Source organism: Budorcas taxicolor, chromosome 4, assembly GCF_023091745.1.
Source record: "Budorcas taxicolor isolate Tak-1 chromosome 4, Takin1.1, whole genome shotgun sequence".
Classification (NCBI taxonomy): Eukaryota; Metazoa; Chordata; class Mammalia; order Artiodactyla; family Bovidae; genus Budorcas; species Budorcas taxicolor.
The window spans coordinates 90,929,058-90,951,053 of NC_068913.1; the positions used below are offsets into that span (position 1 = coordinate 90,929,058).

The 21,996-nt window shown below is 34.4% G+C and overlaps 1 protein-coding gene across 1 annotated transcript in view; it reads right to left on the reverse strand.

Moving 5' to 3' along the window:
• Window positions 1-21,996, reverse strand: part of POT1 (protection of telomeres 1) — a 102,193-nt gene that overhangs the window by 24,654 nt on the left and 55,543 nt on the right. Inside the window, exons 8-12 of the mRNA XM_052639003.1 lie at window positions 16,958-17,088; window positions 13,274-13,564; window positions 8,973-9,128; window positions 1,773-1,942; window positions 572-660 (exon numbers count right to left, since the gene is read on the reverse strand). Of these exons, the coding sequence (XP_052494963.1) occupies window positions 572-660; window positions 1,773-1,942; window positions 8,973-9,128; window positions 13,274-13,564; window positions 16,958-17,088 (837 nt within the window). The remainder of the gene's footprint in view (window positions 1-571; window positions 661-1,772; window positions 1,943-8,972; window positions 9,129-13,273; window positions 13,565-16,957; window positions 17,089-21,996) is intronic.

Genomic DNA, 21,996 nt, shown 5'->3' on the forward strand with positions numbered 1-21,996 from the left:
CATTTCCTTCTCCAATGCATGAAAGTGAAAAGTCAAAGTGAAGTCGCTCAGCCATGTCCGACTCTTAGCGACCTCATGGACTGCAGCCTACCAGGCTCCTCCATCCATGGGATTTTCCAGGCACTAATATAACCCAAATCAAGTATTCCTTACCATTCCAATTTGAAAATGTAACTACATAATTAAGGGAGGAGTAATTTTTTTTTTTGTATTAGGACACATAAAGGTTTAGCATGTCTCTTAATAATGAATATCAATTTAACAAAAAAAAAAGGAGATAGGGAGATATTAAAAAAGAGAATTTATGTTGATGTAGTTATTTTACTTAACAGAAACTAAACTGGCAGCATCAAAAATCACCCTTAGTTATTAGGGATATGGAATTAACAGATATATACCACTATATATAAAAACTGGTAAATAACCAGAATTTACTGTATAGCACAGGGAACTATATTCAATATCTTGTTAATAACCTATAATGGAAAAGAATCTAAAGCTGTACACCCAAAGCTAACACAATATTATAAGTCAACTACAGTTAGATAATTTATTAAAAAACTGTCCTTACTTGAAATGTTTGAAAAGCTGTCCTCTTGCTCTGATTGACACACACCACCAAAACTCTGGTTGGGGGGCAAATCTGCAGATTCTAAAATCCTATAGTTGAAAGAATACAACTTTTAATTGCATAAAGCACAGTCAAACAACAGTCAGTTTACCCACAGAAACCAAGAGCTTAGTGAAACTGCATGAAAATTCTGTGTGCGTTTTTGTGTGTGTACACATTCTTCAGTAGGTCTATAGCTTTCATCAGATTATCAGGGTGTTCCAAGAGACTCTAAAATGTAAAAAACCCAAGTCTAGAAAGATACAAGTGAAAAATGGGATCATGAAATATTACAAATAAGCCGGGTATATAATGCATGTCATTCTAAGTCAGAACAATCTCATTCTAGACTCAAAGCGATGAAATACTATATGGCTATATTCTGCAATCTAAGAAATAAAGTAGGAAAACTGATATAAGATTATTAAAATAGCTGATTTCATTGATGTTAAAGTCATCTTGATTTCAATATGTTAAAACTTAGAAAATAGTTGTGTCATTTCAATTTACTGAACAGGATGTTTTCTATATCTCTTTGAAAATATGCAGAAGACTTTTTATTTCCCCAGAGTATAGGTCAAAGAGTTTCTACACACAATGACTAACAGGAATACTTCATGGAAAATGGAAGTACAAGTATAGCAGGATTTAAGGAACTGCTCACTTTCTGGGCACACCTGAAAGTTTTAAAAATATGACACCTTGAAATAATTTCTTAGGTATACAAACTTTAGGAAGGCAGTATTTTTTTCCATAGAGGACCAAGTATGTTTGGCATTCTAGGTATATATATATCTCAAGTTTTCCAAACTTTAGCTAAGCTCCAGTTTCCACTGTTTGTTTCCAAACTTAGAGAAGGTGGAAAATGGTAGAACACAAAGTGCGAAGAGTAAAGGTAAGAAAGAGTGTAAGCAAATGTTGGAAAACTAAAGACTATAAACTCAGCTCTGCTACTGTTCAGCTATTTGAACCGACAATCACTTGATTTGTTTCATTTGGTTTATCTATTTTAAAAAAATGGATAATGGCACAGAAGCCTCTGAGAATCAATTGCAAGGGACTCATTAGATTCCCTCTCCTCACCTCAGAACTACATTATCTTAGAAATCAGCTTAATTAATACCTTATTTACAATTTCTAGATAGGTATATAATAGGCTTACTTTTTCAGCTGATCCACATCGGAGTTATTTTCAGGCAAGACTCTGATTCCCCGACCATAACTTGTGCCTCCATGAAGGTGAAACTCTAGGGCTAAAGACGTTGCCAGGTTCTCTGAACTGACTGACTGAAGTTTGGTATGGAGGCTATAAATTCTAAGGAAGCTTCCAACCTAAAAGCAGATGATTTATTATTTAGAAAATGCATAAATTAAAAAAAAAACTGATATAATATTCAACAACTAATATGGGGTACAGACCAATAACCAGGGGTACTGACCCATCAGAAAGGGAACTGGTATGCCACACTGATGTATATTCAATATTGGCCCCAAGGACACCATATTAAAACCAAAATGTGTGTATGTATACACACATATGCATGTATAGATATGTATATATGCAGTTTTTCAAATCTAAAGGCACAGTTTCATTTTGGGGATATTAAGACATGAAATACAATTAAGTCTTAGCTTTAGTAAAATATAGTAGCTTAGAAACCTATTACCTAAATCAAACCCAAGCCCCCTATTTGATTAGGGTTGTTGAAAATAATCTGTTTACCTTAGCTATTTAAGGTATCACTGATAGCTGGCTCACTCAGTTGTGTCTGACTCTTTGCTACTCCATGGGCTGCAGCCCACCATGCTCATCTGTCCACGTGATTCTCTAGGCAAGAATTATGGAGTGAGCTGCCATTTCCTACTCCAGAGAATCTTCTTAACCAGGAATCAAATTCGTGTCTCCTGCATTGCCAGGTGGATTCTTTATCATTATGCCCACTGGGAAGCCCAACTTCAGGTAACATTTAATTAAATATGACCACTAAAACACTCCCATTATGAGACTACTAAAATATTATAAAATGCGTTATTATATCAAAATAATAAACTTCCTCTATTCCACAAGAATTCACCTGCCAGTTCAAGAGATGCAAGAGACACGGGTTCAGTTCCTGGGCTGGGAAGATCTCCTGGAGGAGGAAATGGGAACCTACTCCAGTGTTCTTGCCTGGGAAACCCCATGGACAGAGGAGCCTGGCGGGTTACAGTCCATGGGGTCTCAAAGAGTCTGATACAACTGAACAACTTTGAATGTAGCACACATTCCACAAGATTGATGGAAAGAAAACATCTGTAAAAACAATTTCTGTCAGGACACCATAATGTGAAACACATTCTGTGAGTTCAAATGTAGAATTAAACCAAATATATTTTTGAACTAAATGTCCTATTGTTAATTTTAGATGTTGTGCCAAACTTATTCTTAAAAATTTAACTCAGATGACCATTATAAGTCAGCAAAAACAAGACCGGAAGCTGACTGTGGCTCAGATCATGAACTCCTTATTGCCAAATTCAGACTTAAATTGAAGTGGGGAAAACCACTAGACCATTCAGGTATGACCTAAATCAAATCCCTTATGACTATGCAGTGGTAGTGAGAAACAGATTCAAAGGATTAGATCTGATAGAGTGCCTGAAGAACTATGGATGGAGGTTCGTGACACTGTACAAGAGGCAGTGATCAAGACCATCCCCAATAAAAGAAAGGCAAAAAGGCAAAATGGTTGTCTGAGGAAGCCTTACAAATAGCTGAGAAAAGAAGAGACGCTGAAGGCAAAGGAGAAAAGGAAAGATATACCCATCTGAATGCAGAGTTCCAAAGAATAGCAAGGAGAGATAAGAATGCCCTCCTCAGTGATCAATGCAAAGAAATAGAGGAAAACAACAGAATGGGAAAGACTAGAGATCTCTTCAAGAAAATTAGAGATACCAAGGGAACATTTCATGTAAAGATGGACTCAATAAAGGACAGAAATGGTAGGGACCTAACAGAAGCAGAAGATATTAAGAAGAGGTGGCAAGAATACACAGAAGAACTGTACAAAAAGGATCTTCATGACACAGATAACCTTGATCACTGTGTGATCACTGGACTAGATCCAGACAACCTGAAATGTGAAGTCAAGTGAGCCTTAGGAAGCATGACTACAAACAAAACTAGTGGAAGTGATGGAATTCCAGTTGAGCTATTTCAAATCCTGAAAGATGATGCTGTGAAAGTGCTGCATTCAATATGCCAGCAAATTTGGAAAACTCAGCAGTGGCCACAGGACTGGAAAAGGTCAGTTTTCATTCTAATCCCAAAGGAAGGCAATGCCAAAGAATGCCCAAATTACTGCACAATTGCACTCATCTCACACGCTAGCAAAGTAATGCTCAAAATTCTCCAAGCCATGCTTCAACAGTATGTAAACTGTGAACTTCCAGATGTTCAAGCTGGATTTATAAAAGGCAGAGGAACCAGAGATCAAATTGCCAACAACTGCTGGATCATGGAAAAAGCAAGAGAGTTCCAGAAAAACATCTACTTCTGCTTTACTAATTATGCCAAAGCCTTTGACTGTGTGGATCACAATAAACTGTGGAAAATTCTGAAAGAGATGGGAATATCAGACCACCCGACCTGCCTCCTGAGGAATCTGTATGTATGTCAAGAAGCAACAGTTAGAACTGGCCATGGAACAGACTGGTTCCAAATAGGGAAAGGAGTCCTTCAAGACTGCATCTTGTCACCCTGCTTATTTAACTTATATGTAGAGTACTACATGCGAAATGCTGGACTGGATGAAGCACAAACTGAAATGAAGACTGCTGGGAGAAATATCAATAACCTCAGATATGCAGATGATACCCTTATGGCAGAAAGTGAAGAAGTTAAGAGCCTCTTGATGAAAGTGAAAGAGGATGGTGAAAAAGTTGGCTTAAAACTCAACATTCAGAAAACAAAGATCACGGCACCCCGTCCCATCACTTCATGGGCAAATAGATGGGGAAACAATGGAAACAGTGACAGACTTAATTATTTGGGGCTCCAAAATCACTGCAGATGGTGACTGCAGCCATGAAATTAAAAGATGCTTGCTCTTTGCAAGAAAAGCTATGACCAACCTAGACAGCATATTAAAAAGCAGAGACATTACTTTGCTAATAAAGGTCCATTTAGTCAAAGCTATGGTTTTTCCAGTAGTCATGTATGGATGTGAGAGTTGGACTAAATGCTAAAGAAAGGATGCTTTTGAACTGTGGTGTGGAGAAGACTCTTGAGAGTCCCTTGGACTGCTAGCAGATCAAACCAGTCCATCCTAAAGGAAATGAGTCCTGAATATTCATTGGAAGGACTGATGCTCTAGCTGAAGCTACAGTACTTTGGCCACCTGATGCCAAGAACTGACTCATCTGAAAAGACCCTGATGCTGGGAAAGATTGAAGGCAGGAGGAAAAGGGGACGACAGAGGATGAGATGGTTGGATGGCATCACCGATTCTATGGACATGAGTTTGATCCAGCTCTGGGAGTTCCTTATGGACAAGGAACTCTGGCATGCTGCAGTTCACTAGATCACAAAGAGTCAGACATGACTGAGCGACTGAACTGAGTCCTAAAAATACCTTTAATATACAGTATTTGATATTCTCTTAAGAAGACTTAAAAAGAGACATATACAGAATATTATTAAAGAAACTGACTTCTACTGAAGGAAGAATCTCTATAACCTAAATCACATTTATTATAAATCAGTTTCCCACCTCTGCTTATTAGTGTCTCAGTTCATTGTATTTCTTGTCATTACTCTCTGGATTTGACAGAGGAGAGAAACGGTAGGGGAAAGAAAAGGAGGGGGAAATCCATACTCCTTAAGCTACTTCTTCATTCTCAAGGATACTTTTCCCAAATAATCATGTGTTTTATAAAGAGGTAAAGCATTTATTCTTTTTTTCCCTGACTTCTAACACTGACAGAACAGCAGGGGAGCAGGGCAAATAAACTCAGAGACGAAAAACACAGAAGGAAAAAGAACAAAAAGGATGACAAATTGATTTTCCTCATGGTCTCCAAAGTAAAATAAAAAGAAAATATAAAATATATTTCTGTTTATGCACTTCTATCTCATTCTTTTTGAACATTTATTACTCTATAATTATTTTTAATATACTCAATATATTAGAACAGTATTTGTATGTAATCTACAAAGTAGCTAAGGCCAAACCCAGGTCAAAGATACCATATCCATAAGTGAAAAGTTTCAAAATATAATGATAATTTCCTAATTAATTATTCTCTAAAATCAATGCAATTTCTGTCAAAATCCCCAGTGCCTTTCCTGCAACTGTAAAAATTGATCTGAAAGTGAATAGTTAGGTTAGTTTTGAAGACTGAACTGGGAGTGAGGGCTTAACCTATGAAGTTTCATTTAAAAATAAAGGTATAAAAATTAAGACCGGCTGGTATTATTGGAGACACACATATGATCATGGATAAATCTTAGAAATATAATGTCAAAGGAAAAAAGCAATTTATAGAATGATAAATAACTATATGCATTTTTCAGAAAAAATTCATAAAAGCATACTAAACATGGGTATACATACCTACATATTAGGATAAATAAAAAAAGGATATTGGGAAGCAAAAAATTAGGATAGGCAGAAGTACAAAGAAGGTTCCACACATAGAGTTTCATTTCTTCAAGTTAAAAATACCTAAAATAAGTGTGCGAAACATTTATAAATATTAAGGTTGGGTGACAGACACATGGATGTTCGTTTGTGTCTACTACTGTATTTCATAAACAAAATAATATTTTAAAGATCAAGAGAGAGTTTATATATACATAGGCTATAAAAATGACAAGTTGCTATTTCCAGAAATTCCTTCTGGAGGCAGCATTGTATTTTTTAAGATTGCTAAATATACTATAAAATATGCCAGATGCGCTGTTAAAATAGACAAATACATAATAAATAGTCTTGTTAATGTGGTAAGATTCCAAAAACACAGGTGAGGGAATCATAACCCCAAAATTATAAAACATATGTCTAAACATTGTTATAAAAGTCCATTTTAATACATAAACAAAAAAAGCAAAACAAACTAGCTATTAAGAAATTATTATTCCTTTTTAAATAATTTAAATATTCCCTATAAACTTTCAAAATTTTCCCTTTAGGTTTAACATTTTTAATAAACTGTATATGTCTGAAAATAAACTATAGATCTTGGGTCACTGAATGCCAAACATACTAACTAGGTATATTTTATAATTATTTTTAAATTGTGTCAGAATAAGTCTGGGGATTGAAAATACCCTGCTTTTGTTTATAGACAAAATGTTTGAAATGTCATTATGTGTATGTGTATTAAATGTTTAGGGAATGTGAAATCTTACTTAAAAAGCAAATTTTCATAAAAATGTTAAAAACATTACAGCTAAAAAACTTAAGTTGTAAAATGTATTGTACAGAGATTCAATTATATCGTACTTTATAACTGCCTTAATTGTTCTTTATTAAATAAAATAAAAACCACATTTTTCCTGTTCCTACTCAACAAAAATACATGCATTCCATGCATTTCATTATAGATATGCAACTTTAACCAGTTTTCTTCAAGCGCTGATAAGAATTCATTGGCTATCAGTATCATTCGACTTTGGGGATTTCTTAAATTAGTATGAAATGGTTGGTATGGAGGTTACCTCATAACAAATAAAATATGCTATCACTGTACATTAAATAAAAGCCTACAGTTATATAATTTTTATACAGAAAAAATTATTTCCATTTTTCTATAACATTACAGATAAATATGTCATGATATCTTTAGAGAAAAATTAATTGCCTACATTTTCTTAATTATGTGTGCTCAGAGCACCCTCTAGTGGGTGAGATAAAGCAGCGAAAAGGGAGATGAAAAAAATTTTTTTTAATTTCAGGAGGCTCACTGATTCATTCATTCATCAGAATATAGTATTTACTTCACCCTTACAATATGGAAAGCATTGTGGTGCCTCCAGTTCAGGACTTGGACAAAAGAGAGGAACAGAATGACCTACAGAAGCAGCACAGAGACAGGGAAGGGAATTAAATGGTAAAAGTCCAATCTAAAATGTAAATTTTTTCATTTGTAAAAGAACTCTACCTGTATTTTAAAAAGATTTTAGAATTGGCTTTATCATATTTATTTTCGAAACTAATCAATGCAGATAAAATCAGGGAAAAGCATCAAAATATATCTTCAACAGTCAATTTTCTGACATAAACTATGAACACACTCACAAAGGAAAAAAAAAGTGCACTTATCACTTTCTTTGATCTGAACCTGAACCTAATGTATTGAGTTGGATGGGCTTATTTGTAACATAGTATGAAAGTAGAAATATTTCCTCTTCAAAAACATTTATTTGCAAAAAAGAAATTAGGCACTAAAATTCATATCTAAAAAAATTGCAATTCACTTTCACTGTTTTCTTCCTATTAAGTTGGCTGTATAACTCCCTCAAGGTAGGATGGAAGCTTTAATTTGTAATAAAGAAAATCATTTCTTTATACTGCTTAAGAAGATTAGCTCTGGAAGCAGACACTGTACATTCAAATACATGCTTCACCCAAGTGGCTGTGAAATCTTGGGTTTAACCTGAGTGCCTCAGTTTTCTCATTTGTAAAACAGAAATGATAGTACCTACTTCATGAGACAGTGCTAAATACATATGAAGCGCTTCATAAATGATACTATTATGATTGCTATTATTAATGATACTCTTATTGGGGAGAAAGGATACTTGCAAATATAAAATATAGTAAAATGAAGAAAAATATTTCTTAAAATGTTATTAATAAACAAGAAGTGCCATAATTAAGCAGGATGCTTTTACCTAGAAAATTTTATCTCAAAAACTGAGCAAATTCTAATAAACTGCATGATACACACAAACAATTTACAATATATTTTAGAGGTAGATTAACAATTTCTTAGGCCAATGAGTACAAAGTTAAAGACTGCATTTTATCAAACCAATTAAAAAAGCTTAGCATTTTTTAAGTTTACAAATATTTCATACATCCTCCATCAGTTTCAGCAAATTCTATTGCAGGGTAAAATTTTTCTTTCTTATTTTCATAGCAAAATTGGGCACAGCTTAAAGATATTCAGAAATGCTCTTAAATTTTAAACAGTTGTTCAAGCCATTATAATTTAATGTATCATCTAATAATTTATTTTAAACATGCATTTTACAAATTAGAAATTAAAGAAAAAATAAATTTGGAATTAATTTCTAGACCTCAAATATCACCTACCATGTGATTTACCCTAAAATTAATAAAAATACAAGACAAACAAGTTTGCAATGTAACATCACCTTTAGAGATTTAGCCACTTGAACATGGTTATCATAGACTAAAATGTCTACTGTCAGATTCTGCAGCTGACGGATGCGACTTAAATCACCTTCAAGAGCAAGGTCCTGCATTAGGACTCTCCAAGATGGGAATGGGGTCCTGGTGCCATCCCATACCTGCACAAGAGGCAGAACAAAACTTTAATGATCTTTTTATAAAACTGTGGAGGCTAAAAGAGGTTTATTTGCTGGTGATATAGCTTAAAAGTAATTAAATATATTCCCCCAAATATCTGCTCAGGTTTAATCTATATTTTTTCCTGATTGTACAAGGACTACATATGTATAGGCAGTGAATAAAATATAAGCAAAAAAAATTCAAACTGTGAGCTTTGAAAAATGACTAACACATTGCTGAATTTTATTCTTTTTTCTTTTGTGTATTTATAATATATATGCCTTTCCTTTTTACCAAACTGGCATTCTACTCTGCTTTTCATTTCTTACTTTACTGCTGGGCAGTTTTTCAAGCAACCTTATATTAGATGTAATGAACACAAATGAATGACAATCATGCGTCCTTGAAAAGGGAAAGGTATGTTGGATTGCTATTTAAGTTACCTTGAGATAGAGATGGAAAATGAGCACAGGACAAGTATGCACTATCCCATCCTTAAGACTTGAACTAGCTTGTGCTGTGCTAGGTTGGTAGAGATGACTGAAGCTTTATTATGCTAAAAAGGCATCGCAGAAGACTTTTAATCAGAGGTGGGAATGGCCCTGCAACATCCGAAGTTGGGCTGTACAACAAAAAACAAGCTACTTAAGTAGAAAACACATTTCTTTCTTTAACTGTTATTGTTGTTTTTTTTTTTTTCCCAGTTGATGTAGAGCTGATTTACAATGTGTTAGTTTCAGGTGTACAACAAAGTGATTCCATCACACATGCATGTGATCAGTTACACATGTGTGCAATCAGTTTCACACGTGTGAGCACGCACATACACACATGCTATCTTTTTCATATTCTTTTCCATTATAGGTTAATACAAGATATTGAATATAGTTCTCTGTGCTATACACAGGTCCTTATTGTTTATTTTATATATACTAGTGTGTATCTATTAATTCCAAATGCCTAATTTATTCCTCCCTTTGTTCTTTCCCTTTTGGTAACCGTAAATTTGTTTTCTATGTTTTAAAGTTTATTTCTGTTTTGTAAATAAGTTCATTTGTTTTAGTTTTTAAGATTCCAATCATTAGTGATATCATGTGATGTTTGTCCTTCTCTTAGTACCATAATGTCTAGGTCCATTCATGTTGCTGCAAATGGCACTATTTCATTCTTTTTTTGGATAATATTATATTGTGTGTGTGTGTGCACTTAAAAATGGTATATCTTCTTTATTCATTCATCTGTTCATAGATATTTAGGCTGCTTCTATGTCTTGGGTATTGTAAATAGTGTTGCTATGAAAACTGGATGGATCTTTTCAAATTAGTTTTAGCCTTTTCCATATACATATACATAGTCATTCAGTTCAGTTCAGTTCAGTCGCTCAGTCGTGTCCGACTCTTTGTGACCCCTGAATCGCAGCACGCCAGACCTCCCTGTCCATCACCAATTCCCGGAGTTCACTCAGACTCAAGTCCATCAAGTCAGCAATGCCATCCAGCCATCTCATCCTCTGTCGTCCCCTTCTCCTCCTGCCCCCAACCCCTCCCGGAATCAGAGTCTTTTCCAATGAGTCAACTCTTCGCATGAGGCGGCCAAAGTACTGGACTTTCAGCTTTAGCATCATTCCTTCCAAAGAAATCCCAGGGGTGATCTCCTTCAGAATGGACTGGTTGGATCTCCTTGCAGTCCAAGGGACTCTCAAGAGTCTTCTCCAACACCACAGTTCAAACGCATCAATTCTTCGGCGCTCAGCCTTCTTCACAGCCCAACTCTCACATCCATACATGACTACTGGAAAAACCATAGCCTTGACTAGACGGACCTTAAGTCAGTAAAGTAATGTCTCTGCTTTTCAGGTTGCTATCTAGGTTGGTCATAACTTTTCTTCCAAGAAGTAAGTGTCTTTTAATTTCATGGCTGCAGTCACCATCTGCAGTGATTTTGGAGCCCCCCAAAATAAAGTTTGACACTGTTTCCACTGTTTCCCCATCTATTTCCCATGAAGTGATGGGACCAGATGCCATGATCTTCATTTTCTGAATGTTGAGGTTTAAGCCAACTTTTCCACTCTCCTCTTTCACTTTCATCAAGAGGCTCTTTAGTTCTTCTTCACTTTCTGCCATGAGGGTGGTGTCATCTGCATATCTGAGGTTATTGATATTTCTCCCAGCAATCTTGATTCCAGCTTGTGTTTCTTCCAGCCCAGTGTTTCTCATGATGTACTCTGCATATAAGTTAAATAAGCAGGGTGACAATATACAGCCTTGACATACTCCTTTTCCTATTTGGAACCAGTCTGTTGTTCCATGTCCAGTTCTAACTGTTGCTTCATGGCATAGTCATTAGAGTACAGTATTCCATAATACATAAATAATTCACAAAATTCTCTATTGCTAGGACCCAAGTTTTTTTCTGATTTTTGTCACTGTAAGAAATATATGGAGAAATATCCCCTTAAAGGCATTTTCTCACATTTTAAATTATTAGTAAAAAATAAATTTATGAAAAGAGTTGTTGAGACGTATAAAGAGACTTCTGAGATTTCTTTCAAATTGTCCTCAAGGAAATCTTATTAAAATAATTTCTTATATTCATAGCTGAATGCTATGTTTTAAAATAATCTCTACATGAAGGTTGTTCCTACTTATCTGAAAAGGCTATCAATAAAACTGGGATGCATGCATGATTTCTTGCTTTAGAGAGAAAATGCAGATTCAGCTATGTCAGCTAAAAGGTGGCAGGTTTTACCTCAGAATTACATACTAACAACATAGCAGTCAAAAAGATGGAGAATACTTCTGTGCACAGCAGATTCATTATCATTAGAAGTGTTTGATGATTAACAAATGATCATTTGTTAAGTAAGTCACTTTGGGCATAAAGTATGACTGCTGCTAAGTCACTTCAGTCGTGTCCGACTCTGTGCGACCCCATAGATGGCAGCCCACCAGGCTCCCCCATCCCTGGGATTCTCCAGGCAAGAACACTGGAGTGGGTTGCCATTGCCTTCTCCAATGCATAAAAGTGAAAAGTGAAAGTGAAGTCGCTCAGTCGTGTCCGACTCTTAGTGACCCCATGGACTGCAGCCTACTAGGCTCCTCTGTCCATGGGATTTTCCAGGCAAGAGTACTAGAGTGGGATGCCATTACCTTCTCTGTAAAGTATGAACTAGTTGACTTGAAATACTTTCTCATTTTGTTTGGATGATTTTATGTTGCTTTAGCTTCAGTTTTGTCATATTTAACTCATTCACCCTTTTTTATAGCACACATTTACTTTCTCAGATTATTTCATGTATATATAAATATATGCTATTTTCAACTTCAGAAACTTCCTTCTTATTTTATTCAATTATTACTATCTTCACTAATTTTTTTTAATATGGGCAAGATACAACTGATAATAATGTTACACGCCAACACCTGCCCAATGCCACTGAACTCCATTTCCCATTACATTCCATCACTGCAAAGAGTAGGAAACTAAGAAAGAACCACAGAAGCAGGGCTGAAGTAGTGCTTGTTTAACAGCATCCTGCCTTGGCAGGGCTTGGTGAAGATAATATCAGACAACTGACCTCTCCAGAAGCTATTCATAAATAAACTGGAATAGGTATAAACAAAGATTAGATGGGTCTTAGGCCACCTTTTTAATCCTGTGGATTTAAAAACAAAACAAAATACAAGAAAAATAAACACTTCAAAACCATCCATGATCTACCCATGAAGCAGGTAGTGAAATAACCCAGAAGAGAACCCAATGTCAACAAACCAAGACAGCAAATAAGTGAGAAAGGCTACATCCACATAGAGCAACAAAACTACACATTTTTCGAAATGTAGTTTAAAAATAGAAAAAGGAAACAACTCTTTTTACTAGTACTAAAATAAGAAATACATAAATAGCATAAAGTATACTATATTTAAAATACAGAACTGATAATACTATTTTTCTCTAAAAGTTTAGGATGAAGAAGGAAAGTTCAAGAATAAAGACACATGGGAATACAGGATCATTAAAAAGGTTAGATTTAAGTTCTTAATACATAGCTGCTTATTTATTCCATCAGAATGCTGAAATATAAGGTCTTTTTAGGCTTCGAGGTCATGCTAACTTCCAATTTTAAGTACTTAAAAATACCTACCTTTAGAAGAAATGATGCTCCATCCACTTCAGCTTTGCCCAAGAGCTGGCAAGTCAGATCAAAATACTGCATTGGCTGGACATCACACAATTTGACTGATATTGAAGAAGGTGAAATATGAGTCGATGCCCAAATACGTAAAGCTTCTACCATTTTCTGGTCCTCAGCAGTGAAGTTAAAACACTTGCTTGCAGTACGAGGAATGATAGGAGCCCCCAAAGTTCCCTCAAATGTCAAAGATGCAAAGCCAGAGCTGGTGATACCTTGAGTCTCCTTTTTATATACTTGGATCTAAGAAAGTGGTAACGTAGAATACAGAACAAACAAGTTACTAATATAGAACCTAGGAACTGGGAACAGGAGACTATAAAATTTTGCCAGTACAGTTATTAGAGGACATAATCTTTAAATAACTAGCATATGAAATGATAAAAATCTACTGGGCTATATCAAAGTCCTAAAGTACCATATAAACTGTAAAACATTATGCAAAATTTACTTTTATTTTTTAAAGAGCTAGGTGGTAGCTCCCCTAATACTATTGGTACACTTTTACCAACAAGACAATCATTAGCTTTTTTAAAGATATAATTTATAAAAAGAAAAAGGATAATAAGAAATAGTTACTTATGAATATTGTAGGGAAAACTAGAACACTCAAAATGTGAGTCTGAAGTGGATAAAACAGACCTAAGGCTAAGGTTTCATCAGTCTGACTGAGAGAACTCAGATAAGCCTTAAAAACATTGGCTTTCTGAATTTTGAGGCTCAGTTATTGGGTGCACATGTAACATGACTATTGCATTGTCATAAAACAGTCATAAAACAATCCTTTTTAACTTATGAATGCCTTTTAAGTCTCTTGTGATACTGTGTGATATTAATAAATATATTTATATATTTAAGGAAAACTGCAAAATGTGTTCAACTGATGGATGCTTAAACTGTGATGTGTTAAAACTTGTTTGATATAACTAAAGCAGTACATAGAGAAAAAATTTATAGAAATAAGTGAATATTTTACAAAGGAATAATGGTTAAAAATCAGAAATTTAGGTTTCCATCTCAAGAAGCTGCACAAAGAATATTATCTCAAATCCAAGGATAGAAGGGAAACACAGTCAAAGGTAAGAGAAATAGAAACATATAATAGAGAAAATCAAAGCTAAAAACTAGTTCTCTGAAGAGATTAACAAAAATAATAACCCTAGAAAATGGTTGATTTGGAAAAAAAGAAATGAAACACAAATTATAATATTAAGACTGCAAAAAAGGATTTATCATTACAAATTCACCAAATATCTAAAAGATGAGTAACATATGACCAAATTTCTACCAATAAAGTCAACAAGTTGAATGAAATAATTTTTTCTAAAAATTAAATACATCAAAGCTGATAGAAAGAATAAAAAAAAACTCATTCGTCTTAAAGAAATCTTAATTCATTAATATAATCTATCAATAAAGAAATCATCAAGCTCAGATAGCTTTACCAGTGCATTATTCCAAGCATTTAAGTAAGGGAAAAACCCAGTAATCTTGCATAAACTCTTTCAGAATTGATAAAGAAGGGCACATTTCCTGTTTCCATGAGGCAGAAAAACTTTAATTTCAAAATTTGTCAAAGACATTGTAGGAAAAGGAAATTACAGATCTAAATATGAAACAAGAAAATTGTAATGACTTCGAGGAAAACTTAGAAGCTATCTTCATAAAATGAGTAGACAAAGAGTTCTTAAACAAGAAATTACAAAAGTACTGACCATAAAATAAAAGTTAATAAAGTAGACTATATTAAAATAAAGAACTTTTGTTCATCCAAAGACACCATAAAGAGGGTAAATAGGCACTAACATAGAGTGAAAAAAATATTCACAGTCCATATACCTGACAAAAGATCTGTAGCCTAACTATATAAAGAACTTTCACAAATCATTAAGAAATGGAGTTTAAAATCCTATAAAAAAATGAGCCAAAGACTCAAATGGACACTTCAGAAGACACACAAATTTTAAAAGGTTCACAGTTTCTTAATTTTTCAGGGAAATTCAAGTTAAAATCACAATAAGATACTAATACAAATGCAAAAGAATGGTTGAAATTCAAAAAAATGGAAAATATCAAGTGTTGGTGGAAATGTGGAACAACTAGAATTCTTCTGTATCACTAAGAGAGTATAAGTGGTAAAAATCACTCTGGAAAATTAAATACTTAGTCTAGCTTAAACTAAAGCAAATATATGCACAGCCTTGAACTTAGGAACTATAATCCTTGTATACAATCAACTGAAATGCATATTATATAATACACAATTACATAATTATATGTAAATGTGTATATATTATAAAATTATACATATTCAGTAAAATATATGTACTAGACTGTCTATAGCAGCATAATAGCCCAAACTGGAAACTACTTAAACAACTAACAGAATAAATATATAACTTCTAGTGTATTCTAACAATGGTGTACCATTTAGCAGTGAAAATGAAGAAAGTGTACTATATGCAATAGTAGAGTTGAATCAAACAAGCATAAACCAAATGTCCAAAAAAAATGACTTATAGTGTATTCTTTTTATATAAAGAACAAATATAGAAAAACTAATAAATGTGAGAAGTTATGAGATTATTTACTGCTAGGGGTGGGGAGAGTGTAATGGCAACCCTAGGTGAGGGTACAATGGAATTTTCTAGAGTGTTAGATATATAAGCATGCTAATACTGTGGAAAGAGAGATGTTTATTCCACTTCATTGAACAACAGACAAGAATTGTAAATACAGTTGTCCATGAACACTGAGGTTAAGGGCACCAACCATCCATGTAACTGAAAATCCTCTTTTAACTTACAGTCAGCCCTCTATCCTCATTTCAGCATCCATGGATTCAACTAACCATGGGATCTTGTTTACTACTGAAAAGAATCTGTGCGTAAGTGGACCTGTGAAGTTTAAAACCGTATTGTTCAAAGGTCAACTGTACTACAGGAAACAGTGATGTGTGAGAATCAGCTATTTTTTTCTGAAATGTGGATAAGCCTATAAGATAGTGCTATAATAATAATCTTTCCAGTTCTCTTTAACCAAATGTTCTCCACTATTCTTCTGTCCTCAGGAGAAAGGCATTAATAGAGCAAGGGAGTTACTTCCCACCATATCTAAGACCACTGATAGAATACACCCGGAGTACCTCACTCATTTATGAGCATCAGTGATCACAAGAAGCACAGAGAAATCGAAGCATTAGAAGAAAAAACAACAACGATAGTGAAGGAGTTGCATGGAAACTCATGTAACAAGAGCAAAATAGCAAGGGACTAAAATGTGTAAAACTTAAGAGACTGAAAATATTAAAGTACCAAAAAGCTGATTATTAAAAAATCACATACTATCTAATAGTTTTGCCTTTCTACTAAAATTCTTTCACAGAATGCAGCTAGTCTGAATCGCAGCAGCTAACACTTCCATAGACGGAGGTCAGGTAGTTTGTTCAAATGGGTGGTTCAAAGGTTTCCTAATATAAATCATTTGAAGTCTGATCTTATTTACATTTCTTATCTCTTGAAATGCCTGAAGTCATGTTCTAACAAAGCAATCACATTAATTAGTGTTAAACAGTTTCAGTGAGCAACACTGAGTTCTCTTCAAACAAATGTAAGTTCTAAATAGTATGAATTATACCTTCAGCCTGTGAAAGCGAACGATATCTCCATTTTTATAAATCATTGGAAGGGCTTCATAATTTCCACTAAAGAACAGGCATGTTAGCTTTACATTTGTCTGGTCCACAATTGTTACAACTGAGCAATAATCTGGAAAACACAAAAATATTTTACCTGACTTTTCGTATTTCAAAGCATCTAATAAAATAAGACTAACGCTGAGTTCAAAACATTAAACTTTATTCTTCCCTTTAGTCTTCTAAGAATAGGATCAAAACATAAACAAATATTCTTTTCTCTTGAAACACACTGCCAAATTATTTTGCAAAAATATTTTATAAAAATTAATTTTAGAAAGTTTAATAAAACAAAAATAAAAACCCTACTTAATGTAAATTGTCTGGAGGTAAAATAACATTTTTATTACCTCAAATTTATAAACTGTAAAACAAATAAAATATTTACATAACATAATTTATAAACACAATTAAATTTAGAGTAAAAACAAACAAAAAAATACCAGAAGATATTTGTAGTTAATATCATTAAGAGTGAACACACTGCAAAAAGACACTATAAAAACTGGTTATAAGCCCCAGGGTTTTACAGTGAATATGAAACTCAAATGAACAATTCATAGAAAACTATATAATATCAAATTAAAAGGAAAAGTGATGATCTGCTATTAATACTTACAAAAGGTTACACATCAGAACAAGAGGGGTATTTTATACAATTTACACTGGCAAAAGAGAAAAAAAAAAACTAACCAAATTTAATGACAGTTGGGCTGCCATGAAAAACAAGTAACTTCAAACTGGTGGTAGCAAAAACTATAATAGATGTTATCATTTAAAGTACATGTTTCAGAAAAATGAACACTGAGAATATGTGTTGATTTCCTTCCTTCTCAATACTATACTCATGATAGTACAGAGGAAAAAATAAACCCAAAACAGTGAAGGGAGAGGAGAGGTGAGGAGAGGAGAGTGAAGGAGATGGAAAAAAGATATCAACATTATTTCAGGAAGTTGGGAAAGTAAACGGTTAAGGGATTAGATGGACAGAAAGGATACAAACAGAAAATACTCTGAAGCAGCTACAGCAAAGACAGGAGCCTTTGGGATTAAGACAGTGAAAAACAGCTAAAATTAGGGCTAATGAAAAGTTTACACATGGAACAACTGCTTCAATGAACACCCATCTTAACCTTCCCTTGAAGGTGATTTCAGGTAGGCAGGGAGGATATCTCAGTCTCTAACTGCACCTCTTCATGGAAGATAGACTGCTTTTCAAGGAAGTTTCACTGATAGACCAAGAAGTGGTAAGGCTTCTGATGAGGATGTTAGTACCCAGAATAAGCCCTCTGCATTATCACATTAGGAGGTCTATAACCAGACAGAAAGCTGTCTTCCCACCCACCTTAGACTGACACTTTCAATGTGTCCCGTGTGAGTACTATTTGTCTTCTATTATAAGATTTGTCTCTTATTAGAAGTTTGAACATTATATGATTTCCCATTTAAAAAACAGATCATGTTGAAAAAACAAACTCTTCATATACAAAGCAAAGGAAACAAATGTCTAAAACAAATGTCAAAAATCTAAAATAAATGATACCTAAGTTTGTAAATGTAAAAATAAGACACAGAACAAAAATAGAAGAAAAGGAAGAACACCAGGAGGGGGAAGGGACAAGGAGATGGAAGAGAATACAGGAGTATGGAGAAAGGGGAAAGAACGGGGAAGTGGGGAGACAGGACTGGAGGGAAAGAGGAAAAACAGAAACCTGATTCTGTGACGAGGGGACAATAATTAACTGAGAGAACATAAAAAACTTTAAAAACAAAACCTTAACGAGCATCTTCAAAAACAGTGAATATATATCATATCCTCATCTCTTGATGTAGCGGGTCTACTGGACCCAGTTTTTAGTTTTGGAGTTTCCTTTGTCAGTAGTTTTAACTATTTGTAAGGAGTGTTATTTCATGACATTTGTTCTCTTAGCAGTCTTCCAAAGATTAAAGGTAAATTCACTTATTTTTTAATAGGATAAAACACATTTTTTAATAGAATAAAACATATTCTTGCTTGTGATGACCATATGGCTCTTTTTTTACCCTTTTATAAATCTAAGATCTATTATGGAATTTTTAATCATGTATTTTCCTTTATCTTGAAATATTTTTCAATTTCATTCTCCTATTATTTCATCATTATTCCTACCTATGTTTAAAAAAGACTAAATTAATATCAAAATGGGAAAACGAGAGACTTGCTTAGGAGAAAGATCCAAGAGTGTAATGAGTCATCCCTGGTGCACTGCACTGCTCAGTGTGCTATAATACCTTTCAAGATGATATAAAAAAACAAGTTTGAAAATGATCTTTGGAATTTCTTCTTCTGCTTTAAGAATTCAGAACTGAAATTTTCTGCCAATGGTCATAGAGAAGAAAATCGATAGAATTCCTTTAACCATTATTAGATGAAACAGAAGCTGAATGCAAAGACAGGTAACAGCACATTAGATTCTATGGATAATGAGTAATGTACTTTGAATAAAACACAACTGATCTGAAGGTTTTAAGTTTCATGTAATTTCATGACAGACAAAACATAAGGGCAAAGAGATCACTAGTCTAATGAAATCTAATTCAGGTACACAAAGATCAAACTTGGTATCTTTACATTTTTGTTTCCTGACAGCTTCTGCAAAATCATGTATCACAGATTTATTTGTACTAGAATACACAAACTCACATTTCATATTTATATCAGGGAACTAGTTACTACTTGTACTTATAGTGTTATTTTAAGTTGCAGTGATTCTAAATTACTCCTCTCATTTTAAATGCTTCACAATGAGCCACTTTTGTAAACTGGGAATACAATACATCAACAAAATTGCAAATTTAGCAGGCATAAATAACAGTAGTTGAATCTAAATGTTAGCCAGGATGAACTGCCAGAGCCCAGTCTTTGAGGCATATACATGATACTGAAGAGTGGAATAACTGAAAACAAAAAAAAAACTGGGGTGTGGTTAAAAAAAAAATCAGGCTTAACCTAAATTTCAGAATATTGAAAACTGCCTCATGGTTCTGTTTTTCCTGGAAAATGCAGCCTTCCCATAGATAACTTGATAGGTTGCAAAGGACTCTATATGACACTGTGAAACAGTGTGGAGACCCATTGTCCAGAGGGTCTAATTTAGGGTCACTATTAGCTTTTGTAGTATCTTTGTGCAAATTAGAAAAAGTCTCCTCTTTCTCAAATAGAAATACTCTACAACCTAACTAGCTTTAAGAGGAACTTTGCTGAGCCCAAGAGAGTAGCAGTCTTGGCACACATTTACATTCTGGCCTTTCTATCCAATGCTTTGGTCACTGGATGTAAAGAGCTGACTCACTGGAAAAGACTGTGATGCTGGGAAATATTGAGGGCAGGAGGGGAAGGGGTCAACAAAGGATGAGATGGTTGAATGGTTCAATGGACAGGAGTATGAGCAAGAGACAGTGAGATATCCAGGAGATAGTGAAGAACAGGGAAGCCTGGTGTGCTGCAGTCCACGGGGTCACAAACAGTTGGACACGACTTAGTGATTGAACAATCTCTATCCAAACCTTCAGAAACAGGGACACTTGTACATGTGACACCTGTGCTGCACACATTCCTTCTCGAGGTCCTTCCTCCTCTCCACTCCCCTTGAAGTGTCTGTGTCAGGTTTGGAGTTAGGTAGGAACGGACTGCCAAGAAAGAAAGAAGTGACCTCGGGATTGCCCAAAGAACAACACAACGGTTGTGTGTGCCAGGGTGTGCAGATACATGCTCAGAATTCTAAGTGGGTAAAAGGAATGGCTCCACATGCTGCTATAGATTTATGTAGCAGAGGGCATTCCCAAGTGGCAGCAGAACTTGGCCTGAAATCTACACAGCTGTGTTTTCATCTAAGTGACTCCATGTGGATGAAAAAGGCATCTCCTTAGACAGTGCACACCTGTGCACTGCACACGAGCTATCACATGCCAAGTCCCGGTTCTTTCCTTTCTTTCTCTTTCATTGGAAGTACTACCAATGGTTTTTCACAAGTGTAAGCCAAATAGATCTACCTAGTGCTCAAATCCTTTTATAAAAATAAGGTTTTATTAACAGAGAAAAAAGAGAATCTTTCCATAGAGCAAAGACTTCCTTGAAAGCAAAAAAAAAAAAACAAAAAACCCTATACTATATACATATATACAGTGATAAAATACTGACATTTGTAAGCATATAAGACTTAGTTCAGTAAGGATCTAAATATTATGGAACAGTAGAATCATCATAGATACTAACTATAGGTGAATGACAAAGCTCTCTAGAACATAAACCTCCTTAGGAATTCCCTCCACCACCACAGAATGGTGAATATTTCAGTGGTGGTTAGTAGTTTGTATTTCAGCAGCAAGGAACTCTACTTGGATCTCTGCTATTTTCCAATCCATTTTTTTTAATTAGTACATAAGCTAATCTGAATTTTATTGAGTGTCTACGTACTGCTAGGTATATATATATGTACTAGTTAGGAAGACTACTAAATGAACAGAGCATGGCACCTTCTCTTATGAAGTTTACATTTTCCTTACATTGACTTACATCTTTAAACACTAATGCTGTGATCTCAGTTTGTGTGTTATTTTATATGCGAACATTTGCTAGTGTATAGAGTTTATACTCTCTGTATATGTAATGTTTCATCACAAAACTCTGTATATGTAATGATTCATCACCGCAAAACTAATGATCCAGATGACATTTTCTAGAATAACTGGAAACTGACATTTAAGCTTGACACTGGATAAACAGACAGGCTTAAGATGGCCCTGGATCCTTGGTGAGCAGTAAAATAAGCATTCATATTTCAGAAAAGTGGTGAAAACAAAAATTTTTCATACATTTCATACCCAGCTTTGGAGTTCAAAACATAAGAGACCTTAAAATAAATTTCAAACCATGATTGAAGCTTAACCAGTCTGAAATTATGTTTAACATTAAAGGATATACACTTTGGTAAAAGATATT